Source organism: Coenobita brevimanus, chromosome 13, assembly GCF_032717465.1.
Source record: "Coenobita brevimanus isolate Jiangsu-jjx chromosome 13, ASM3271746v2, whole genome shotgun sequence".
Classification (NCBI taxonomy): Eukaryota; Metazoa; Arthropoda; class Malacostraca; order Decapoda; family Coenobitidae; genus Coenobita; species Coenobita brevimanus.
The window spans coordinates 42,131,589-42,158,540 of record NC_136966.1 but is presented as its reverse complement, the minus strand read 5'-3'; the positions used below and the strand labels follow the sequence as shown (position 1 = coordinate 42,158,540).

The following is a 26,952-nucleotide window of genomic DNA, read 5'->3' as shown; positions in this document are numbered from 1 at the left end:
TGGCACTGATAATCCTTAATCTTACTGATCAATTCTGACATAATTTGTCTCCAGTTGTATTTTCATTTAATTCTGGGTACCTAAAGTATACAATACTATGATTTTACTCTATAATTGATCTGTGGACTGCAATTATGGTATACAGGATTTATTTTTAGCGACCACTGCTTAAGTATTATTATCATTTCGGGCTATTGCTGCTTTGATTTTATTATGCATGCAAACAGGCTGTAATTGCTAATATTCTCATACCCAAAACAAAACTGCTAGGGTAACGCAGACTGCACTGATGAACTGCTATTTAAATAACAGTACATTATCAAATATTATTACTCTGGTTGATCGCAGTGTGGGTGCATTGTTATCGGTGCTTATGTATGGTAACAACTAAGCTTTCACTACAAGAAAAACTTTAAGTGTCTTGAGGCTACAGTGCACTGATCAGTTAGTGTAACCCCTTCAGCACAACGACGCCTGCCCTGTTATATTAATACTACGGCAATGCAGCTTCCTTCACCTTGGTCAGGGTACTAGAGAGGTAAGAAACACTCTTCGTTAACTATTAGTATTATGACTTTTTCCACCTTAATTCTTGCTAGGGACAGACAATTTTACTCAGCATTAATGTGCCATGCAGAAACAAACCGGTAAGAGTGCGGTGATAAATTTCGTATACCTTAAATTTGTTCTGTACAGTCCGTTAGTTTGTATTTTTGTATTGACAGTTTGCACAATGAACATACATACAGTAAACGAGACTGACGTGCCACAAGCAGAAATAAACAAGTAAAGATGTGCCAGGAAGGTAACGAATACACGGGCCAAAGCAGTGAGAGTCGAATGAAACTAGACAACAGCACCCCAGTTTAATTTTCGTAGGCTCAGGGGACTTACTAGTACCTCAGCCTTCGTGGCTTGATTTAAGTATTGCACCTTTACATTTTTGCTCGCATCACTTTATTGTAACATGTTCTGATGGTCCTCCTCCTCTCGTTCTTTCTACCGGTATGTCTTTGTTCCTGGATCCTACTTCACCCCATCTATTAAGTGAGAATTTGAGTGGGATGATGATGCTGTATGGACAGTTTTCGAAAGTGCCATAAAAAAAAAAAAAGCTAAAACCATGACAGCCCCTTATGGGCTTTAAAAACTGGCTGTAGCAAGACTAAACTGTTACAATCATCAACCTTTTAATTAAGAGTGTGGCGAAGGTTGAATTTTAATATAATGATAGTGGCCAGTAATCTAAAGCATTATAGTACTGAAGTGAAGACAATTTGGTAAAGAAAAGGTGCTAGGGAGCATTATACATCCAAGAGAATACTGTTCCAATGTAAATGGCGTCACAGGAGCCAGGTAAGTGTTAATGGAAGGATGATGTTGGCAAGCTAAGTGACTTATCCCCTCAAATGAGCCAGTAGCGTCCCGCAGAGTTGTGTGGCCGAGCCCAGGAGGTTAACAGCGGTGCGGCACTCAAGTGAGTTAGTGTGGCTGCACGGAGGGGGTATTCTCGTGGCATTTGCAAGCTCTCAGGCACCTCTTCCTTTGCAATGTACTTTGCACACAGCAAGCCAATACTCTTTTGCATGTTACTTTAGATTATGGATACAACTTGCACAGCACTTATGGTTTCATATGAAGAAATCTGGTAAGGCAGAGGTACTGGGGAGGCTGGTATGCTGACAAGAATACGACCCATGGTTTAGTGCAGTGTCAGTGAGTTAGTGTGAGCAGCGGGCGGGTTAGTTAAAAGTGAGTAAGCGTGAGCGAGCCCCAGGGCTGTGAGCGAGGGAGCTGGAGCTGGAGCTGCGGACGTACCACTGGTCTGGCCCTCCTGGTCCTGGTGGAGGCGGGGCGGGGCTGACCGCGCGGCGGGGCTGCTGCTGTTGCTGCTGCCGGCCCGCCCGCCCCGCTGGAGCCCCGCGCCCTCTCCGCACCCCGAGGGGGCCTTCAGCTTGGTGCCGCCCGCCGCCCCGCCGCCCCGCAGCGCCCCGAGCCCTAGCGGGGAAAGGCGGAAGTGGACCGCTGACTAAAAATCCTACCAACTCTACTGCCGCCCGCCGCCCTACCCTACCACCACACTGACCGCAGCAGGAGCCGGGCCCTGGCAGGCAGGCAGGCAGGCAGAGGAAGGGGAGGGAGGGGTGTGACATGTCTGGGGAGGTGTAACAGTGACAAGGGCAGGGAGGTGTGACAGGGGAGGCACTATAACAGAACAAGGGAGACATCGCGCAATACGTACCTGTGGGTGGCTTGGTGGAGCCGTCAAAGGACCATACACGGACGGGGTGGTGCTTGCCGACGTCCTTATAGCTGGCGCCCACTGGCGCGGCGGGCAGGGACTCCCCACGGGTGAGGGTGGGTCGGTGGCCGTCCTCCAGCATGGGACGCTTGGACACGCCGCCCTCGCCGGGGCTCTGGTTGTCGTCCCGCTCAAACGACCGTTTCTGTGGAGGCGCTGCCGATGTCCCAGGGCCCGGAGGGCGGGAATGCGGGGGCGGCAGCTGCGGGTGTGCGGCCAGATGGGGCGGCCGCACCAGGGACGGGGCGTGGGGGTCGTCCCTGTGGGGCAGGCCGGCGGGGAAGGCCATCATGGGCGGCGCCCGCTGGCGGACGTCCCCGGTGACAAAGGAGACGCCCGGCCCCGGGGGCGGGAGAGGCCCGGAGTGGGCGTGGGAGTGGTGGGAGTGGGCTGAGGATTGCGGGTGGGCTCCGGGCTCCATCTTGATGCCCTGCTCCACCTTGACGGGGCCGTGGTGTGCGCCGTTTTGTGCCTCGAGGGGCACCCTGGGGTGGGGCTTAGAGGGACCCTGCCGCTCGTTCATGCCGTGGGCGCGTTTCATCTGCCTGGCCGTCTCGATGACCACCTCGATCCTGTCGGCGCCCTCATAGTTGACGCAGCCCCGACACACTGGCTCTGAGAAGTCGTGCAGCATGGCCCACGGCATGCGGGGCAGATCGCACAGGTAGCAGTGCTGCCTTTGCCCTCGGTACGACGACATGGCCACACCACACTACCACACTACCCTACCACACCACACTACCACACCTCACCACACTATCACTGGCTGCTGGCACTGTAACCTACACGACACTCTGGCACTGCACTCTCAACTCAGCGCGGACACTGCCACATCCCGTGCCAACCCAACGGCGACTGTTCTCACACTGCCCGCCGCCCCGCACACACATACACACACACGCACGCACTCACTCTCTCACACACACAAACAAACACACGCTGAGTGACGTGGCGGTGACGTAGGCAGTACGCAGACTCGGCGGTGGTGGTGGTGGTGGTGGTGGCACGTCTCCCACCTTCCTCCCTGCCGCCACGCACACACGCACGCACACACATCGCCACGCACGCACGCACACACTCCTCGCCCGCACCTACACCACCCCGTTCTTATGTGAGTGTGTGTGCGCGCGACTGTACCTCACACACGCACATACATACACACACAAGAGCGGGGTGGTGGTGTATATACGTGTCACACACACACACACACACACACACACACACACACACACACACACCAATATAAACACAAAGCTAGCTCACTCCCTCTCGCCCCCGCCCTCCCCTTCCCCCACCCCCTCCCTCCCCTCCCCCCTCACCCTCTCCTCCCTCCCTCCACTGTTACTATGTGCGTCGCGGACTCCCCCCCGCCATCCTCCTCTTCCTCCCTTCTCTCCCCTCCTCTCTCACTTTTCAACCTCCCTCTCTCTCCCTCCTTCCCTTCACCGCTCACTCCCTCCTCTCTCTCTCTCTCTCTCGTCTCGTAACCATTCCGTTTCGAGCCTCCCCTTCCCGTCTCTCTCTCTCTCTCTCTCTCTCGCCTGCTTTCCTCTGCTTTCTCAGTTCCCATAATACAGTTACATGGACACACAGAACACACACACTTGACAGTCCTTCTTGAGGGTCTGGCTTTCCTATTTATAGAAGCTTTTACTCTCTCATGACAGAGGTTCAAAACACATGACAACCCCCCCCCTCTCTCTCTCTCTCTCTCTCTGTCTGTCCTTTTTAAAATCTTTCTTACCCCCTCTCCACCCCACCGTTTTCTTTTCCTCTCCTTTCCTTCCTCTCTCCATTCCTCCAGTCTTCTCCCTTCCACATTCCCTCTGCTCTCTCTCTCTCTCTCCCTCCTTCCTATCCCTCCCCCGCCCCTCCATCGCCCCCCTGTTCTCTCTCCATTGTCCCGCTTGCTGGTGGAATGCCAAGCAGGTTCGAAGCAATACCAGGCGAAGCTCTCTCTCTCTCTCTCTCTCTCTCTCTCTCTCTCTCTCTCTCTCTCTCTCTCTCTCTCTCTCTCTCTCTCTCTCTCTCTCTCTCTCTCTCTCTCTCTCTTATTGCTGAACTTCTGTAATTAGAGTGTAAGTCTTTCTATTTATTATTAAGGTCTGGACTGTTCTGGAACTCTCTCTCTCTCTCTCTCTCTCTCTCTCTCTCTCTCTCTCTGCTTCTGTGAATCAAGTAAATCTGTTAATATTAAGGACTGGACCGCCTCACTGTAAGGTCTGTGGTCTGAGTAATGTGCCTAATTCCATAAATCTATATATCTTGTAACCCAAACCCAGAGATGCATTTCAATGGTTTATGAAAAAGTGTACCTTATTGTACTCTTCCTTTTCTCTTAGTGTCTACCTCCTTTTCCCTGTATGTATCTTGCTGTCTGTCTTTTTGTCTCTGTCTACCTATTGCCCGATGCCTAATCCCAGAGTTTATCCAGACTCGCCGGAATACTATACTGTCTTCTATTTCCACTGTCGTTACTTGTCTTCATTACGCCTGTCATTTCATGTACACTGAAAGCAACAGATACCATCCTCATCATACTCTTCTTCCTCCTCATCATCACCATCATCATTATCACCATCTTCCTCACTATCATCATTATCACTGTAATTATGCTTATCATCACTACCTTCATTATTACCACTATCACATCACCATTCCCATCATCATCACCATCTTCATTATCACCACCATCACATCACCATTCCCATAATCATCACCAACTTCTTTATCACCACCATCACATCAACATTCTTCATCATCACCACCATCACAGCACCATTCCCATCATCACCACCATCACAGCACCATTCCCATCATCACCACCATCACATCACCATTCCCATCATCATCACCATCTTCATTACCACCACCATCACATCACCATTCCCAAAATCAAGCTAACCCCATTTTTCACAATAACATGTGTGGGTCTGATCCAGAAGCAGGAATAGGAAGCCAAGCGATGTCACGTAAGATGAAGAAATTTGTTCTATATTTAATATGGACACAACCAGCATGAATAACACGAGAATGTAACATGAATAACTGTTTATAATTCTTCCCTAGTATAGGGCGTGTGCCTTGCCTGCCATACGCACAGATAAAATGGTAAGCATGAGCTGTCAGGAAGTGTCCTTCCTAGGTCCACAAGAATACGGCCCAACACGTCCAGAGATCACAAAGGTTTCCTTGTTTACGAAAGGAATACGTGTGTGTGTGTGTGTGTGTGTGTGTGTGTGTGTGTGTGTGTGTGTGTGTGTGTGTGTGTGTGTGTGTGTGTGTGTGAGAGAGAGAGAGAGAGAGAGAGAGAGAGAGAGAGAGAGAGAGAGCTGGGACTGGGTGGCTTATAAAGTGGCGGGCAACTTTACACTCATTGGCCTTGTAATAAACGTGATCACAACTAACACTGATCAAACAGGTTTATTTTTATCCGCTGGGCACCATGACGTCAGGAGAAATTTCTCTTGGTGCCGTCAAACTACTTTATCCAGGTTAGAGAAGGGATTAGCTTTAATTTTTAGTTAAACAATAATTACTCCGTACAATGACGTCTCATCTACTCCGTCCTTGCCACCAACAGGCGCTTCTGTTCAGTTTGAGAGAGTCCCCTTGTAGCGACTATGATAGTAGCCGTGTTGATATTTCCCTCCTCTACACCACCTAAGTCGGGTACTGTAGTGTGTAAAAAGAGATGAGTAAAAATAAGTAGTAACACGTACAATTAAGTATTAATCTGACTGACAAGTGAGACACATGGAACATATCGGCTTCGGAAACGTTGCAGTACTTCTTCGGTTATTTATTTTGCATTTGACACTTAGTTACCCATCTTTTTGCATGAATAATGATGTAAACTGTGTCAGTATTGTAAAATGACACAAAGAACATACAGGCGAATGCCAAGGTGTCCCATGCGAAATAAATCACTGAGAGAAGAGTTACCAAGCCTCCTTTAGCTACGAGAATACGGCCTAGAAGACTGTGTATGAGGGAAGATGGCTTGGCGTGTCGTGGAAGGAGGGTTCAATAATGAGAATGGGTACAATAAAATGTAGGTAGAAGACAAGTGTATAAGGAAGGGTGGTGTGTGGTGGTTAGAGGGGCAGAAAAGTGATAGAAACAATAGATGGATGAGTAGAGACACAGAGCAGTGTATGCGAAAAGCAGATTACAATGTATGAGAGAGGTAAATGACAAAGTATGAGAGGCAGAAGACAGTGCATGAGAGAGGTAGAAGACGGTTAGGCAGAAAACAATGTATGAGAGATGTAGATGACAGTGCATCAGAGAGATGGAAGACAGTGTACAAGAGATAAGATATTGAATATGAGAGGCAGAAGACAGTTATGCGGTAGAAGAGTATCAGGCAGAAAACAATGTGTGAGAGAGGTAGAAGACAGTGCATATGAGAGAAGGAAGACAATGTATACTGAATGAAAGATGATGTATGAGAGAGGTAGAAGACAGTGTATGAAAAATAAGATATTGTTTGAGAGAGAGAAGACAGTGTAGGCAGGAGGGTGGTGTGTGGTGGAGGATGCTGTCGATAATGAATAGGGACAATAAACAAAGGATAAAAAGGTTGTCCCACAACACGGCTTGCCATGTGTACTGACCCGAGGCACACGCCACCATTGGAATCACCACAATCGATCTATACTGACCTAAATAAACCTGATGAACCTGAGGTGGCCTAACAGAGCCTTAACTAAAAGTCTTGACCTGATATACCGGGTTGTGAACATGACTAAAATGAACATAAAAAAAAAATGGAATCAGTTGAAACCGACCAGAATAAATGTGAGTGGGCCTGAAGCGGGCCTAACTGAAACTGAATGATCCGAAATAAACCAGAACTACCCTGACTGCGCCTGCACTGATTTGAGGGATCTGAATGGAGCTAAATAACCTGAATCATCCTAACTGACTATGAATGGCCTTCCTGGAATTGCATTGCCCTACACTAACCTGGAATTGCTAGCCCAGGCCGAAGTGGATATGAAGCACCTGACCGGATCTGAAGTGGCACTGATGAGCCTGACTGATCCTGAACGGCCATGGATGGACCCGGATCGATCTGAGCCGGACTGAAGGTAAAGGGGTTGAATGGATTTGAATGCTCCCATCACTGACCTTAGATCAACAGACTATCCTGACTGAACCTGAGCGTACCGATTTAGACCCTGACTGTCTGGGTCTTTACATGCTCGATATGACCTAACGGAGTGGCTATGAGGGTAACCTTGGTGGCCTGAACTTACACATCGGGACTATTTTATTCTTAATCGGTTCACGCAGAAAATCACGTGCCATTTCATCTGTTGTTCTGATGGTTATGGCCGCTGCAAGCTATGCCGATGTAAAAGGTCAGGTTATACTCAATGGTCAATTTAACCTTCATAAAAAAAAGGCCTTCACTGGATACCGCTCGGGGGTTATAAATGCATATGTTGTTTATAACTCCCCAGGCCATAATTTACCTTTATTCAAATTTACGTACCATCAGTGTTATTTAAATTCATTCGTTGTTGGTTTATGGATATGACTGCAAAACAATAAACTGATATTCAACTGTATTCGAAATGCATAGGCTTATTTACTGTGTGGGCTGTGTGAAGGATTTTGAAACAGAATATTTACGTTCAAGGGGATTTAAAACACATGATGAACTGATACTGTGTAAAAGGATTCTGAAACAGTGAACACAAGCTCAGCAGATTTCGAAAAGCATAATAAGCTACTGTGTGTGTGTGTGTGTGTGTGTGTGTGTGTGTGTGTGTGTGTGTGTGTGTGTGTGTGTGTGTGTGTGTGTGTGTGTGTGTGTGTGTGTGTGTGTGTGTGTGTGTGTGTGTGTGTGTGTGTGTGTGTGTGTGTGTGTGTGTGTGTGTGTGTGTGTGTGTGTGTGTGTGTGTGTGTGTGTGTGTGTGTGTGTGTGTGTGTGTGTGTGTGTGTGTGTGTGTGTGTGTGTGTGTGTGTGTGTGTGTGTGTGTGTGTGTGTGTGTGTGTGTGTGTGTGTGTGTGTGTGTGTGTGTGTGTGTGTGTGTGTGTGTGTGTGTGTGTGTGTGTGTGTGTGTGTGTGTGTGTGTGTGTGTGTGTGTGTGTGTGTGTGTGTGTGTGTGTGTGTGTGTGTGTGTGTGTGTGTGTGTGTGTGTGTGTGTGTGTGTGTGTGTGTGTGTGTGTGTGTGTGTGTGTGTGTGTGTGTGTGTGTGTGTGTGTGTGTGTGTGTGTGTGTGTGTGTGTGTGTGTGTGTGTGTGTGTGTGTGTGTGTGTGTGTGTGTGTGTGTGTGTGTGTGTGTGTGTGTGTGTGTGTGTGTGTGTGTGTGTGTGTGTGTGTGTGTGTGTGTGTGTGTGTGTGTGTGTGTGTGTGTGTGTTTGTGTGTGTGTGTGTGTGTGTGTGTGTGTGTGTGTGTGTGTGTGTGTGTGTGTGTGTGTGTGTGTGTGTGTGTGTGTGTGTGTGTGTGTGTGTGTGTGTGTGTGTGTGTGTGTGTGTGTGTGTGGAAAGTAAATGCAGAGTCAGCTGATACATAGGCTATAGTATTTTGTGACTTGTCTGGAATGAGTGTTGGTTAATATAAACTGATTCGTAAGAGCAGTGTGGTGTGAGGCTTCGAGTGTTCAGTACAAGAGTCATGTGATACGAGTGTGTGTGGGAAAGGTGTTAATTTCATTGCTCTGCCCATTAGCACTTACTTTTTACCAACTCGGTGGTCAGTAGGCCCTGCTCCAAGTGACTGTCTTGGATGCATTTATATAATGTTTATTTTGTGCACATTCCATATTCCTTTATTCGAGTCTAAAATTCCCATAGCCCTTTTCTGCAGCATTGCTCTGATTTGTACCATGACACCTCCAGAGTTCTTGTTTCTCGGCTCTAGATGTTTACTGAACCGCTTATACTTATATGACAGATCTGGAAATGATACCGGTATGGTCCAGCTGCACTGACAATTGTTGATATGGGGAGCTGGATGGAACAAAGTTTCGTGGAGATCAGCAGCTCGTGCGTGCGAAAGACTGGACGAAGCTCCGTGAGACCCACACTCACCCCAATCAACTGTGCAGTGTGAGTTAAACTTGCCTGACAGACACTGACGTACCAGTTACGGGTGCAATGTGCCAAGGAAAATAATTACTCTCCTGGGGTCAATTTAATGTATTGTTCAGAACATTAAAAAGTCGTTTAGTGACTGAAGCGTCAACAATTAAGTGAAATTTCCCTGAAAGGGAGTTCCTGGGCTTACATGTGCCAACGGTGAATGCTTCAAGACTTCACTATGTTTGTAGTGTGTACGAGGCTGTCATGATTTTTTTTTTTTCCACGCCGGAGTTGTGATCTGTTAAGGGCCGGTCAAAAATTGTGTAACGCTTTTTCCCACTCAAATTTGTCCTCCACCAACCTGTAACACTGTAACACCGTCATCTCCCTCCCCTCCAAAAAAAAGAAATACGTAACGCAACTTTGACCCCCTCCCCCTTCTTCTGGACTTTTACCAACGGATGAATAACGTGCAGAGGTGGGCATGACCCTAGAATTTGAAGCACAGTTCGATTTTTCATCAGTTATTTGTGAATATCCACGGCGCGAATATTGCAAAAAATGATGGTTGTGGTCGTGACTTTCATTTTGTTAGGTGGTGGTGCCGTTTAAAACAGGCTCGTATTGGTTTGTGTGAGGGAGTATTATCATCACGACCATTATAACCATCAATATATATCACATGATGTGTAATATCATTAGGAGTTTTGCATTGTATCCAAAGATAATTGGATACATTTCAAACCAAATAAAAAGACTACCTGAAGATCTGCATGATATAGGCTTAATGTTTTACTGTTACATAACAACTTCTGATACCACCTCACTGTAATACGTCAAAGCATCTGGCTTGATTTCCCCCATCTTATTATGACTTAAGCAGTTTTTGAATGGCTGCTTATTGTATGGTTTGCCAAAAATGTCGGGACTGAACAGCTAGCCCCGTGCTCCTAGAATAGCTAGCCCCGGGCTACTACGCTCCTGATGGATAAAAAAAAAGAGGGGGGGACGGATACTGGATGGATGCTTAGAAAATATTTATATTCTTGAAGATGAACTATATCCTTTAATTCTTTGGTATTGGGTGAGCGTCAGAAAATGTTAGGTGTATACCGCCAGTATTCATGTACGGACAGTATCAGCCTCACAAGCTCATTAAATTAACATATTCTCCGAGAGTATTTGAATTTGAAACCGTTAACTGGCGTTCAAATGTTATTAAAAATGCATGTGAGGCAACAGGTGCTTCACCCGTCACCTCCACTGCCTGCTGTGCATTCACATTCTGTCGGGTTCCCTGTTGAAAGATTACTGTGATCATTAGTGAACTGAGTGAAATGTTGAAATTGCTTAAGTAGTGGGTATGGATGTTGCATTCTGTGAGTCCTACTTCTTGTTTATAATTTATCTTTGTCCTCTCCAGATGATTTTTTTTCTAGTTCATAAGACACTCCGAACTTGGTGGGTTAGATAAACCTGTACAAAACCCATGAATAAATTTATGTGGAGGTAGCAAGAATAAACAATAATAATCTTATCGCTGTGAAGGCGTTAATCCACCTAAGTTGACCATTCAGTAGCAAATGTAATGTTCGTTTTCGTACGATGGGTTGATGACTGTAAAGGAAAGGATACTGACACGGGCTTTGATGCAGTGTATGTCTTGCTATAATAATTTTCCTATCGTTACTACGATTTGTTTTCGATGTAAGAATAAAGAGATATCTGGTAAATTCTGCACTTTCCTTATTTTTGTTTGTATTGAAATAACAGAGACATGCGAAGGTTTTGCAATTTTACCTGTGAATAACTCTAAAAGCCAATCCCACATTACCTCTTTCGGTGCATGAGAGCCGGAGACTACACTACCTTAGTACAGAACATTAAAGGGAAAGGCCTCACAATGAAAGCAACAATCACTGTGCCTAACATCGATATCATATTAGATATATCTGCAAAATTTAGGTGTCATAATTTGATTATACAATGATGAAACTGAATCCTTGTCATGAACTCTGCAATATCTGTGAGTGGGAACACTCAAGCATTTCTGTATTTCAGTGTTAGTTTTTCTCGCAAATGACTTGGGTAAAGTTACCAACAACACGGATGCAGATGCCAGAAGCCGAGGAAAAACATGTAACAGTGACACCGACAAAGTACTTCTAGATCAACTTATGTACCTACTGTATTTCATCAGTCGAGACTTTCGGCCATTCGTCTGCAAGTAAGCATAATACTGTAAGCTTCAGATTACTTCCCTAGCTTCATCGTACAATCCAAGCAAATTAAAGGCATCAAAAGAGTTAATTAACCTTGAGAAAGCGAAAGTAGTACATTTGATGGCTCATGCAGTACTGATGATGACAAAAGCATACTTTAACCCTATACCACAAAAATGTATATACCCGTGTATACATACTGTATATATAAGGTACATATAAGATATATATATATATATATATATATATATATATATATATATATATATATATATATATATATATACTGCTATTTGTATTGCAGTTACGGGCAAAAGTGAGCCTGTCCAAAGCGTGTAGCCAAATCGGAGATGCTCTACGAGTACATTGTAATCATTCTTACGATCCTTCTAACGTCTTTGGCCGAGGTCTCATCTGACCACACACCTTTCCTACCAGTCTGGCAGGTGTCTTTTGTCCATCCTGCTAAAGCAAGGATAAGTTACAACATATAATTGATGGTAAGTTTGTTTGTGAATGACAGGCCAGGTGCTGTGTAGCAGAGCACTCGATTGACGGTGGACAGGTCGGCCGGTGGTCACTGTCAAGTGATGGAGGGGGGGTCGGAGGAGAGGGGAGGCGTGAGGGGTTGGCTGGCTTGTGGGAGGAGGGAAGGAAGGGAATGTTTGGTGGCGGGAGGGAGGGGGAGGGGATATCTGAGGAGCCGGAAAGGGGATATGGGGAAGAACGGAAAGGAAAATTGAGGAGGTTTTATATTCGATTTTATTAAATAAGGAAAAGTTTTCATACTAAAGAGATTAGTCCCTTCAGTCCCGTGAAGTACTTCTATTTTATTCCTGTTATTCTCAGACAGTTCTGTTAGCTTTAGGACTGAAGTTTGATTTGGAGGGGTTAGGTAGATCCCTCATTCACTTCACTATGTGTGGAGCTCTACTAAGCCGAGAGAAAAAAAAATCGTCTGAAGGTAGCAAGAGTAAAGCAATGCGTCAATGGACTGACCTGCTAATATCTCTTCCTTACTGCACGACACATCACTCTGTATCCTTCAAAACATATCAAGCTGCCATATGCGTATATATGTACCTTGTGACTGGCCAGACATCGCAGAGAACTTGAAAATTGGCATGCGTACGTGCGTGCGTGCAGTCATGTGTATAAGAGTGTTTATGGGTGAATTTAAGAGCGTGTATGTTTATGAATGTGTGTGAAAGTATGTAAGTGATGTAAATGTTTATGTAAGTCAGCGCATATGTGTACTGTATTGTGTAAGAGTGCATATAGAGGTGTGTGTGTGTGTGTGTGTGTGTGTGTGTGTGTGTGTGTGTGTGTGTGTGTGTGTGTGTGTGTGTGTGTGTGTGTGTGTGTGTGTGTGTCAGTCATCATCACGCACGGTTCATATATCATGTGTACGTGGGCGCCGTGTGCGTGATTGAGCTTCTGTTCCTCTCTGTACGTGAGCACCTGAACATTTTTTTTTTAGCGATGGATGTATGCACGTGTGTACTTGTGTAGATGGTTCTACGTGTATGTATGTACGTATTATGTTAGTGTATACAGTATGTATGTACGTATGTATGTTTGTGTATACAGTATGTATGTACGTATGTAGCCTATGTATGTATTTTTGTATGTGTGTGTGTGAGACCATGTGTGTGTACATAACGCCACAATGTTACACGCACACACACACACGAACAAAATATATATGTAGAATTAGAAAATGAAATAAAATCACGAAAGGAATGAGAAATGAGGAAGAAACAAGGAACAGAAAGAAGAGATATAAAAGACACAGCAAGATAAACGAATATACATACATACATACATACATAATTATATATATATATATATATATATATATATATATATATATATATAAGAGAGAGAGAGAGAGAGAGAGAGAGAGAGAGAGAGAGAGAAGAAAAGTAAATTTGATGGATAAAAAATAATAGAAAAAAAAAAAAAAACATAAGCAAGATAAAAAGTATAGTAATATACGAAAATATGTAGTATAAGAAAAGAAAAAGATACAAGAACGACACCGAGAAAATATGTATAAAGTGTAACAATTAAGATAAAAGGTATGATGCGAGATACAGAAAATCCGAATATACAGCACATACATACAATCACTTTGCTCTTATCTACATTAACATTCAAGGCACGACGCTCACAAACACCTATAAAACTCTGCACCAGTCTACCAAGCTCTTGTCCACTATCTGTGGGCAGCACTGCATCTTCTGAATACATCAGATTTAAGACACCCCATCCTTCACCATTCATTACCAACGTCCTCTCTCTCTCTCCCTGACTCATGCTTGACTTTATAATCCCATCCATATATTCTGAATCACACAACCCTGTCTCACAGCAAGACTGATCCTGAACCATTCACTTAGATGCCCACCAACCCTCACGCAGGCTTCACTACATATCATAAAATCTTTTAACAGCATTCAGGAGCTTATCGTTCATACCATACACATACAAACCTTTCATTATCCCTCTCTGCTTACCTTGTCACATGTTGTTTCTAGATCAATAAGTGCCATAAGTACCCTATAGTCCTTCTCACATGACTTCCACGTCATTTATTTCATTGCAAATATTTGTCCACACATCCTTTAACACTCCTAAGGCCATCCTGTCCATCATTCGCCAGGCCTTCTGATTTATCCCTTACTTTCTCTATAGCAATTTTCCCATATATACCGTATATACCTTTCTTACAGCACTCAAGAGAATTATGCCACTACTGTTTCTGCACCCCCTTCGTTTACTTTTCTTCTTGTAGAAGACCGCGGTCACAGTCTTTTTCCTCTTTACTGGTACAAATTTCATTCTCCAAGTTTTCTTACATATTTTTAACTAATAATTCACTCCCCTCTTCACTACACTTGAGCATCTTTGCATACACCTCATCAGCACCTGTTGCTATTTCATTCTTCAGCCAAATCACAGCATTCTTCACTTTTCCCTATGTTACATTTCCCGGCATTCTATCTCTGCACACCACCAAATACAGTGATGCTTACAGCAACTTTGCCATCACCATTCTCATTTATCAGCCTTTCAATATGTTCTCTTCATCTCTTCCTTTCTTCACTTCTAGTGGTTAGTATTCTTTAACTTTAATCCCTCACACTATCTCGCTTCTTTCCATTTTCATTTGTATATTTTTGTACCTCTTTCCAGAATACTTTTTATTTGCAGAATAATTTGCATTCGTTTTTTTTTCCGGGACCATCATTTACCCCCTTCTTTTTCCCTTTTACTCGTCTTTTGTCATGCTCTTTATTCTCAGGGTATTTTCCTCTTCTTTAATTTGAACTCCCTTCCTGCATCCACTCTAGCTACTTCTTGCTCTTTTCCTCCATCTCCATTATTCTTTCATCCTCTTCATCCTACCAAGCTGTACAGTTCTTTTTAGTTACTAACCTTGCGAAATGACACACAACTTTGACTTTCGTAACTAAACATTCCCTATAAGCACGTACAAGCTGTCCACATTCATATGCTCCCAATTCACTGACTCAAGCTCCTCCACGACTTTTATCTGGTATACATTTGCCACTTCTTTGCTTCTCAGCTTCTCCACTTACAGTCTTTCACTCTGACTTCTCATCTCTCTCTTTATCCACATTGTTTTTCTCAGCTTAACCTTGCATACCACCGATACATGATCAGCTAGACCTCTGCGCTGTCCTCTCACAGCCGTCGTATCGGTAACACTCCCAAGCATCATTCTCTCTACAAGAACGTAATAAATCAGGATATTTTCAGCACCTCAATTTCTTTTTTATTATCTATATTTGTGTGTATCTTTGTGCATAAACTATGAATCACAAATGCACAAATTCATTTCCTGACAAGTCCTTTAGTTATCTTCCATTATCGCTCTCTCCTGGTTTGCAAAACGACCCATTACTCCATTCACAGGACCAACGTCAACTCCCCCGTTCATGCCATTTATCAAAAAACACTTTTATATCTCCTGAGATCTGCCTATCACTTCAACCTGTTGATCCTGGGACTAATTCTTTTCTGCTTCACTACTATCGTCACAGGGTCCATAATCAATGATCCCTGACACTTTCATCTCGAACTGGAATTTGACACATATCTCAAGCTGAAACATTTACAATCTTTCATTCCCTCTGTTATTCATCACTTACCAACGCAACTCCTTGCCTGCATCTTTCATGCACATTCACACCCAACCTTAAATATTTCACACCCACCCACTCACCCACTTCACACCTTTTCATCTTCATTTCACACAATGCCATCAGGGCGTATTTAGCACTCAACCACATTCACCACTTCCTCTGTCTTTGTCCTACTCTCCTCATTCGTGCCTCCCACATTCCACATGGCCATACGAACCTGGCCATTTTTCCCGGCTCAAGGCATAATACAGATATATCCAGACGCCTCAATCCTCTAAGGGGTGGTCACAAACAAATCGCCTCCATGTCTCCCTCTCCCCTGCCATTTCGATGCCCTCCCCCCAGCTCACACCCTCTCTATCATATAATTCCACTCCATCCCTCCATCTCATCCTCGGTCTACCCCTCCCTCTTCCCCCCTCCACCTCACTCACATACTCTCTCCTAGTTAGTCTTTCTCTCTCTCCATCCTCTCCACATGGCCAAACCGCCTCAGTGTATTTCTTCTAACGCTTTCTATCACATCCACATCCACTCCACAACGCTCCTTCACTTCGTCAGTCTGTCTCCATGTAGCTCCACATGCCCCTCTCTCGCTCTTATGTCCTCCCAACACGTTAAAAGCTTCGCTTTCATATACTGTATAAATATCTATCTATATCTATTTATCTACCTATCTTTCTCTCTCTCTCTCTCTCTCTCTCTCTCTCTCTCTCTCTCTTTCTATATATATATATATATATATATATATACCATCATATCATCTCTCTCATCAGCCGTTTGAGTATCTACTGCAGGACCGGCCTATCCCGACCGAAGTCGGGACGATACAGCCAATGTATCTCTACCAAGTGGCTTAGGCAGTCTGGCAGAGACTGTATGTAGGGTGAGAAGTGCTTGTAAGTGTAATCGTTGTGTTGGAGTGGCTTTGGATGTGTGTGTAGTCTGTGAACCAAGTGTAATCGGCCCGCGCAAGCAGACTGGGTGCAAGCATACTTTATAGTATGCGACACTGGTTAAACCACAGCACCCCTTGTGTCCTCCAATGCAGTACGTGGCATGAAGAACGCTCCCAAAGTTTATTACCCTGGTAGGGCGCTAACCCTCGTTCTTCAGTGTACGAAAACAACGCACAGTTTACCACTGTACAATAGAGGCTCCACACACACACACACACACACACACACACACACACACATGTAGATAGATAGATAGATAGACAGATAGATATAGATAGATAGATAGATAGATAGACAGATAGATAGATACACACACACACACACACACACACACACACACACACACACACACACACACACACACATACATACACACACATACATACACACACACACACACACACACACACACACACACACACACACACACACACACACACACACACACACACACACGCATGCACACAGAGACACACCCAAACACAAGACACAGACACTCACGCACGCAAGCGAAGACAATTACCCAACGCATGAGGCCTGAGGTGGCCGTTGTTAATGTTTTTGGTTTACTCTCAACCTTATAATGCATTAATTTCTTGCTACAGCGTGTTCATAATTATATACTTTCCACATATCCTAGTGGTTTATGTCTGTGTATTAGTAGTGTGACTAGGAGTGTCAAGTAAGAGGTAAGCTTGAGGTGTAACTGCCAGTTGAGAATGACGGGTGGGGGGGTTTGGTTGGTTGGTTAAGGGTATGGGGAAGGGTTGGGAGCTCGGGTAAAGGAGGGTGGAACTAGTTTCGTCCCCTCTCCCTCTTTCCCTGGGTATATAGGGGTAGGGAGGAGGCACCCATGAGTAGAAATTAGCGATCGTAACTGTACTTGCTGTAAGATCACACTCTTGCCCGACATGTACGGTATGCCAGCTTGATATTATATTTAGCAAAAACTGTTGACATAGTGGGTCTCGACACATATTTTTGTATGTAGATTACCTTTCAGTGGTACCAATGCCCTGTCCCTCATATACTCAGACTATAAATGTCACGCCCTAGACCTGGGATGGTACCTTAGGGAATGTATAGCACTGTACTTTAACTTACGTGTTCATGCGTCCACACCACTCACTCATAAGCAGTACAGACAGCACAGAGTACATACACACTCCCCATAAGGTTGGTTGGGCATCGCTTCATGTCTAGTGGGCGAAATATTCCTTCGTGGAAGTAACTTTGCGTACTGAACATTCTGATAAACGGGAATACTGACTCGGATAAAGAGATTTGGTGATAAAAATGGCGATGTGTGTAAACAAAAATTCGGACATAGGAAGTTCGGATACTGGGGACTGTCTGCATATATCAATTAACCAGTGTCTCTCTCTCTCTCTCTCTCTCTCTCTCTCTCTCTCTCTCTCTCTCTCTCTCTCTCTCTCTCTCTCTCTCTCTCTCTCTCTCTCTCTCTCTCTCTCTCTCTCGCGGTAACAAATTAAGACATTTCGGTAAATGGAGGGAAGGCGATATTGGGGTGGGCGTGGGTGAGAGTCGCTGGCTGGTTGGCTGATTGCGACAAACATAAAATGTCGCAGGGGATTCCTGTGTGACTGGCATTGACATTTTTTGTCATTTTAACCTTGGGAGACATGTTTTGTCACTGTGACCTTAGGACTGACCTCAGCGTGTCAAACATTAAAACAAGGGTACGCCGGTAGCTCGAGATGATTATTTGACAATTTCATCACCAGAATCACGAATAAACTAACGGACTTACAGAAAGATGTAAAACTGATTCAGGCTCTGGCGCACAAGGTTTTCGACTTTGACTCTGAGAATAGGTTTATTATATTTATATCTATATCTATAGACAGACTGATTGATAGAAAGGATAGACAGACAGATAAATAACTACACAGACCGACATGTATATACCGTATATATATATATATATATATATATATATGTGTGTGTGTGTGTGTGTGTGTGTGTGTGTTTGTGTGTGTGTACAGTATGTATGTATGTATAGGTGGTAGGTGGTGGCGACCATCATCCACTCATTTGATGCAGTGTTGTCTAATTCTTCTATCACCTTTATCATTCTTTTTCTGGGTCTGCCCTCCTCTCTTCCTATTTCTCCTATCTTTCCTGCCACTTTTTATCACTCGTCTTTCCTTTTCAGGTGGCTTTACACTGAGTGACAAGCCTAATGCTTTCCTTCCTGTAAGCCAGGAAACAATTAACGACGCTGGGTGGTAACCATTTAACCAACCATAAGTGTCAACAAGTGGGTTGGCGGAGAGTTAGTGCCCCTCCCAGTAAAAAAATTAGTCACAGTCAAACGACCACCCCTTACGGGATTATCGTATCTGGCTGTATACTCCATAAAGATTATATATATATATATATATATATATATATATATATATGGGGGGGGGGTTGCACTGGGCAGACCAAGATGTATAAAACAGTATGGTCATGTGGATGAAAAGGTTGTTGAGAGACTGATAAAGAAAGTATTGAAATCAGATGTGGAGGAATGAGAGAAAGAAGGAAACCAAGGAAGCGGTGGAATGAGTATAAGAGACACACTCATATAGGTCTGAATGTTAATGAAGGCAAAGGCGTGCATGGACTACAGGAAAATGGAATGAAGTAATTTACTAAGGGATAAACAGCTGTTAATGAAGTACTAGAACAGCAAAGCTGTTTCTTGCCGGACCCTTTGGCATTCCAGTCCTAAAAAGGAACAAATAGTAACTCCTTCTCCACACACACACAAAAAAAAAAATAATAATACAGTAATAGGTCATTTTATGATGACCTCTTACTCAGAAAATATTTTGATGTGTTTTTAAAAAGTTTCATCTTCAGAATCTTTGAGAAGATAACAAATATCTAGCAAACATCGCCTAGCATTCAGTTAGACACGGTGAACATCGCTGGAGACGTCCTATGGGCTCCAGTCTGGCCTAGTTCTGTCATGGTTATGTGTGACGAAGAGACAAATGTGTTCGTGGCCGGCCTTTGGCGCTGGCAAGGTTCGGCAATAACACACACACACACACACACACATACTGTATATATATATATATATATATATATATATATATATATATATATATATACACCGGTACATATACTCGTTTATCCATACATATATACAGAGAGAGAGAGAGAGAGAGAGAGAGAGAGAGAGAGAGAGAGATGGGGGGGGGGAGGTAGGCAATATAGAGACAGACAGACATGGAAAGTGAATATGACCACAATATCTGGTATGCAAAGACGTCAAGAGCATCTCCGTGTTGTAGAGAGAGAGAGTGTGTGTGTGTGTGTGTGTGTGTGTGTGTGTGTGTGTGTGTGTGTGTGTGTGTGTGTGTGTGTGTGTGTGTGTGTGTGTGTGTGAGAGAGACAGACAGACAGACAGACAGACAGACAGACAGAGAGATCATGTTATATATATGTAAAAATAAAGAGTAAGATAAGGATGTGGTGGTAAAGTGGACAAAAGGGTGAGCAGAGAACTGTAACAATGGATCCGATCTCCGGTCTGAGGATTTGAATTCATATCATCACCGTGTTCTCTTCAGGCTGCTCCCAGTCGTGATAAGAACACCGCCCATAACACCGTCGCCCCCGCCCTGAATGTGGTATCTCTCGCCTACACAATACAGATAGTGGGTGTTAGGGCCAGAGTGGTGACGTGTGAAGGCTGCTGGGGATCATGCCTTCACTGCTGGGTGGACTTAGGGGAACGAAAGCCCAAGTACAAGGAGGAAAAAAAGTAAAAAGGGAAGAAAGTATAAGTGGACGACAAGAAATCTTAATATTTTTGCCTACCGACTGCACAAGGCTGATTAAGGGAGACTATCAGTTTTTGCTCAGTCCTAATGTTCGCCTAGAATATGACCTTCACTCTCCAATGTTACATCCCGGTCAACAAAACTTGTCCTAGAGTCTTACCGGCACAAGTTCTCCCAGTTGTTGTGGATGAGGAATGAAGGAAAGTAGGAAATAATCAATGGCAGTGAGTTTGATGGGGGAATGAGGAGAGGAAGACCAAGAACGAGGTGGAAGGAAGGACGAGAGAGAGAGAGAGAGAGAGAGAGAGAGAGAGAGGAACACATTGCTTCAATTCTAGAAGAGAGCAAGAGAGAGAGAGGAAGAGTGGGAAAGAAAGGAAAACGTTCAAGTGCAGGAGAGAGAGAGAGAGAGAGAGAGAGAGATGAAGGAAGGAGGGAGGGAGGGAGGGATGGAGACGTGAGGGAGAAGACGTGACCAACGGGGTGAGAGAGAGAGAGAGAGAGAGAGAGAGAGAGAGATGAAGGAGGGAGGGAGGGAGGGAGGAAGACGTGACCAACAGAGAGAGAGAGAGAGAGAGAAAGAGAAAAAGAGAGAGAGAGAGAGAGAGAGAGAAAGAGAAAGAGACAGAGACAGAGACAGACAGACAGACAGACAGACAGAGACAGAATTGAAGAAGGAAGGGGGGGAGAGAGGGAGACGTGAGAAAGAAGACGTGACCAATAGAGAGAGAGAGAGAGAGAGAGGCTGAGGGAGAACGGAAAAGAGAGGGGGATGTGGAGGGGGGTGGGGGGAGGGTAGGTGTCTGTGTCACTCAGCTGAGCAATACGTGATGTTAGGCTGCCTCCATCACCCCCCACCCCCACCCCCTCACCCCAAACTCCACTCACCCCCACCACTTCCTCTCTCAGTTTCCTCTTCCCACACACACCTCACCCACTTCTTCCCTTCCAACATTCCTCTCTCTCTCTCTCTCTCTCTCTCTCTCTCTCTCTCTCTCTCTCTCCGACCTACCTCACCTTCCACAATTTTTCTCCTCCATCCTCTTGCCTCATCTTTGCTGCCTCCTTCCTCCTCCCTCACAGCATTGCAGAGACAGCCAATTCAGAGAGATCTTAATCAACTGTTTAACTGGGCCCAAACATGACAGATGAACTTCAATACAAATAAATGTAAAGTGTTAAATACTGGCACCAAAAACGTTAGGGCCAATTATTACATAAATAACGTTCAACTTGATAAACCATGGAAAAGACAGGATCTCAGACCAAGTCAAGAGTAAACACAGTCTCTTAAAAATGCTAATAAATTAACTGGTTTCATATAAAGCATTCAAATATAAATCGGAAATTATTGTACTCACCTTATAACATTTCCTTAATGTTAACGGGCACACGTGGAGTATTACGTCCCGTTCTAGTCACCTTATCATGAAAAAGAGATGGAGAAACTTGAAACATTATAGTGATAGGTGACAAAAACGACATCTAAACTGAGTCATAAGCCAAGGGAGGAACGATTAGAAGAGCTGGACCCGTTTACCATAAACATGCACAGATTACGGGGGTATTCAACTCAAGTACAGAAAATCTTCAAGGGACATGATAGTATAGCTGTCGAGAAGTACTGTACAGTAGATCGGTTGAATTATACTAGAAGCAATGGACATAAAGTCATTGGTATACATTTACACTCACATGAAGCTGAATACTTCTTCAGTAAAGATGTAAATATACTGGACAAACTGCCTCCTTATGTGGTTACTTGTGTTACAGCATAACATTTCAAACCGTTCGGATAAGTGTTTGTCTTCTAATCCCCAGCTAGGCATGTTCACTTCTGAATAATATATTTACGAACTAAGATGTCTTGTAATTCACAACATGGAGGATGTACCAGTAACCATAGAACAACAACATATTCCTTAAGTTAACTAAATGTGTGTCCTTTGCAGGTTAGTATAGTACAGTAGATTATATGGCTTCCCTTTAACTTTTCCTGTGAAATTCCCATAACAGTTTCTCTATGCTTCATGGTGTTCCCTATCACTATTTCCTTCCGGCTTCGGCTAGAGAGGGTTTAGTGGGTGGGGAGAACCTTCTTGCTTTCCTATCATTGTGTTTGACAGAATAGTTACGTTAGTTATAACCTACGGTGTAATAATCAGCCTCGAAAGGACCGATAAGTCTGTTGAGGTTTGCTTTCCTTTATACTCCTTTGCATTCCTACTCCCTTACTCTTCCTCCCTCCTCCTTCGCTTCTTCCTCCCACCTCCCTCATCTCTTCGTCCGTCCCCGTTCAACTCTTCCTTGCATCCTCTCTCGATCTTCCACCCTCCTCCCCCTCCTTTTGCAGTCTCTCCTCCGTTCCTTCTCTTCCTCCTTCTCTTCCTTATTTTTCCATCATCTTTTCCTCCCTCATCACCTCCCTTCTCCCCTCCCTTACCCACCAGTTTTCTTCCTCCTCCAGACCCTTTTGATTTATACACAACACAGCTCCGAATCCCCACAACTCTCGCTGTTTTCAGAGTAATAATAATAATAATAATAATAATAATACACAACACAGCTTCAGAATCCCCACAACTCACTGTTTTCAGTTATGACGACGATGATTAATAATAATAATACGATAATAATAATAATAATAATAATAATAATAACAACAACAGCCATAACAACAGCAACAACATCAACAAGCAGCACTCCGGGAGCACAGTACTCAAACTGGTTTAAAAGCTGATTATTTGAATTTGCCCTTTGCCCTTGACCTTCGACCTTTGCCGATTATTCTCAAAATCTAAACTCTTCATCCTTGCTTTTTGAACCTTCCAACAAGGCCTGGTTGACATCAGACTGAAACTTGAATTGACTTTGCCATGTAACCTCGACATTCAACTGACTTGTTTCAAATTCTGTTTCATTTATTCTCAACTTAACCTGAACTCTTCCACAAATTTTGGTCAGTATCGGATTTAAAAAAAAAAAAAAAAATGGATACGCTGATCTTGCCATGCGACCGTGACCTTTAACCTATTGCTCTTGAAAACATAGGTCAACCCCCGATTGACCAACAAAATTGGTCTATATGCAGATAAAAAGTGTTTTAGTTAGTTTGTAAGCACGCGGGCACGATCAGAAATCTGAACCTGCCTTATGACATTAGCACTTGTCCTTTACCTGTGACCTAAACTTATGACTGAATGTTCCCAAAATCGAACTCTTTCATTCTTGTCATATCTTCAACCCTTCCACAACGTGTGGCTTAGATTGGATAATGACTGTTATAAATTCACCATACTCTTTGACCTTGCCCTTCGATCCACTGTTCCTGACACACCCTGAACCCCACCAAGTTTGGCTAAAACTGGAAAAAATTGTTGTTAGTTATTTTGTTAACTATCAAGCACACAGGATGAAATATGACCTTGCCCTGTGACCTTAAAGTTTGACTAACTGTTCTCATAACTAACTTTCTTTGCTCATTTGTTAACTTGAACCGTTTCACCATGTTGGTGTGCAGAGGACAAAATCAGTTTAAGATGATTTTGCTCGGTCAACCTTTGACCTAACCCTTCCGTCTGTCGTTCTCAACAAAAAGAGGCTTCCTCACTGAGTATCCCACAACCCTTCCACCAAGTTTGTTTGACACCAGATGAAAGCTTTTTTGAACTGGAGGGGCACTCAGTGGAGCACATCTCTCCGACAGGAGCAACGTAATTTCCAAACCACTCTTCATAATGGGCTCGGTTTTCTCATCACTGATTAGGATTTCACAATGTTTTCCAGATACAGAATCTGTAATACGATTCAGATCAGTCCCAAAACTTAATCGATTGTTCCCTGGGACATGGGCTATCTACCCACCAAATTTGATCCACATCTCTCTTTTAGTTTTTGAGTGACGCTGCTAACAGATACAGTAACAAACTAGAGGGACGCTCAGTGGAGCGCATCTGTCTCACAAGGGCACCGTAATTTCCCATTCACTCTGTACAGTGGGTTAGGTTTTCTCATCTTTTATTAGAGTTACGCTAAAAGTGTTTTCCGGATCCATAATCTGTAATACGATCCGGATCGGTCCCAAAAGTTAATCGACTGTTCCCTGGGACATGGGCAATCTACCCACCAAATGTGGTTCAAATCTCTTAGTTTTTGAGTAATCCTGCCAACAAACAAACACAATAACAAAAGCGAAAACATACTCTGCTTGAAGATAAAAATTATGTTAACACACACACACACACACACACACACACACACACACACACACACACACACACACACATACACAATTTACATCATCTTCCTCCTCTTCCCCCTCGTTCTCCTCGGTATCATCATCATCATCATCATCATCACCATCATCATCAACATCATCCCTCTAATATAAAATCTGTACCGCAGGATTCAGAAACAAGGTGATGCAACACATGACTTGAATAACTCATGAGAGCACCCCGTGAAAAAGGGCCACACATTCCTGCACTGCACATATAAGCTCCATAACCACATAAATTACTCCAAATCCTACTTTTTCTATATAAATGTCCCGAGTTGTGTTCGTGTATAATTTAATAAATGCTGTACTATATTACTGATAATACTGTCCTCACCACGTTACGATTGAGTGGAGTACCATTATATTCTCTCTCTCTCTCTCTCTCTCTCTCTCTCTCTCTCTCTCTCTCTCTGCTTTACTACTGTCTTTTTGTTACGTGAGAAAGAAATACTTAGTGGTTACAATAATATTAAAGCTGACAACCTCACTAGTACCGTAAGATCTATGTGGCTTGTATAACTTTGTCTCCCTTTATATAGAAGTATAACTCTTCCCCTCTTTGTCTCTCTCATCCACATAATCTCTCTCTCTCTCTCTCTCTCTCTCTCTCTCTCTCTCTCTCTCTCTCTCTCTCTCTCTCTCTCTCTCTCATATGATGGTGTGCATGTGAGCCTTGCTACTTTAACTCCACAAAAGGTGAGAGTGTCTTTAACCCACCACCACCACCACCACCACCACCACCACCACTTCCCCATGCAGCTCACCCTCTTTCCACACTTCCACCTCTGGTCTTTTATTTAACCTTAAACTGACCTAACCTAGCCTATCCTACCGGACATATCTACGTAAGCCTGAGCCAAACTAATCTAAACCAACTGACTTTGATCTCAGTTTTAACTTAGCCTAAAGTAACCTGACCTAACTACGCAATTAAGCTAAATAATTTTGACCTACCTAATCTACGCTCCGAAACACATCAGCTGAAGCTAATCTAACTTAAACTAGTTTAACATTTCACAAAAATATTTCAAATTCTACCCAACCCTGCCTTGCCCTACCCTACCCTTACAAGGTTTAGCAGTAAGGTATAAATGGGGCAGACGCCATGAGGCGCTTAGCCGCGGTGCTCATTTCAATAACGTACGTCTGCAGCCTTGTAGCCTTTGGTAGGATACAAGGCCATTTTACTGAACCATCCAAGTTACTAATGTAAAGTTACCTCTCCTAGGTTTTACCTAACGTACTCATTTTTCGTACCAACCCACAAAGGCTGGATTTACACCTAACTCGAACGGCACCAGTTGCCAGCATCAGGTTTCAAGCCCTGGTGTTAAGGGACCAGCAGCCTCGTAGTTAGCGACACTATTCGACTACCGCGGCGACAAAAGTGTATGGCCCGCATGGGGGTCGAACCCACGACCTCCGCGTTATCAGCACGGCGCTCTAACCAACTGAGCTAACGGGCCATTTACTGTGCTTTCTTTACAGGTTTCTCGTATCTAACCTAATCTAACCTAAACAATTTTCATCTAAGTTACCCTTCCTTACCAAACGTATCTACCCTTGCTAACCTAACGTCAACTAGTCCATCTGGAAATTATTGATGATTTGCCTGCTCCGCCCTGACGTATTTCATTTGACTTTTTCCTTCATTGTTGGTGATCATTATAGAAACAGTTTAACTTCGTGCAATTAGTTTTTGTGACAGCGGTTGAGTCGAAAATAATTCTCGGCGAAACAGGCGTGAGGTTGGGTGGCGGTCTTTCAGAGGTGATTAGGATGTTAGGCTGGAAGTTTGGCCTGATAGGCATTGGGAGCATTCAAGGTTAGATTTATTGTTAGACATACAGTAGTTGGTTATAATTATTTTAGGTCTGGAGGGCACAGTTCCCCTGCTAGGTAGGTTAGGATGCACTGACGGGTCCAGTTGGCGAGATCGTATGTAAACAAGCTGCCGCGGGCGTCCGAGGCAGCATATTCTCGATAATAACCGTCTGTCCCACCTGATCTTAAGCTCACTTCTAGCCTACCCTGTGTAACCTAAACAAACAGCCAGCGTGAATTTTACATAGACTGCTCCTCTCAACGGATACAAGCCAATATCTTCACATCTCCTGAACCGAAAAATTCAAGTTTATAACTTTTTTTTTTTTTAATCCAACCTCAACAACATCTGACTTGG

General features: G+C 43.9%; 1 protein-coding gene and 1 non-coding gene across 5 annotated transcripts in view; both read right to left on the bottom strand.

The window, feature by feature from the left end:
- The window catches only part of Pits (Protein interacting with Ttk69 and Sin3A), a 29,691-nt gene extending 26,319 nt beyond the window's left edge, over positions 1-3,372 (bottom strand). For 2 of the 4 annotated variants that reach the window (XM_080283812.1, XM_080283819.1), the window contains exons 1-2: positions 2,243-3,372; positions 1,819-1,998 (exon numbers count right to left, since the gene is read on the bottom strand). In XM_080283812.1, the coding sequence (XP_080139938.1) occupies positions 1,819-1,998; positions 2,243-3,002 (940 nt within the window). In that variant the 5' untranslated portion in view covers positions 3,003-3,372. The remainder of the gene's footprint in view (positions 1-1,818; positions 1,999-2,242) is intronic. The other 2 variants (XM_080283827.1, XM_080283836.1) reach the window with 1 other exon arrangement.
- Positions 3,373-26,162: 22,790 nt separating this feature from the next.
- TRNAI-GAU (transfer RNA isoleucine (anticodon GAU)) lies at positions 26,163-26,236 on the bottom strand. Its single transcript has one exon. It is a non-coding gene; the product is annotated as a tRNA-Ile (tRNA).
- Positions 26,237-26,952: the final 716 nt, after the last annotated feature.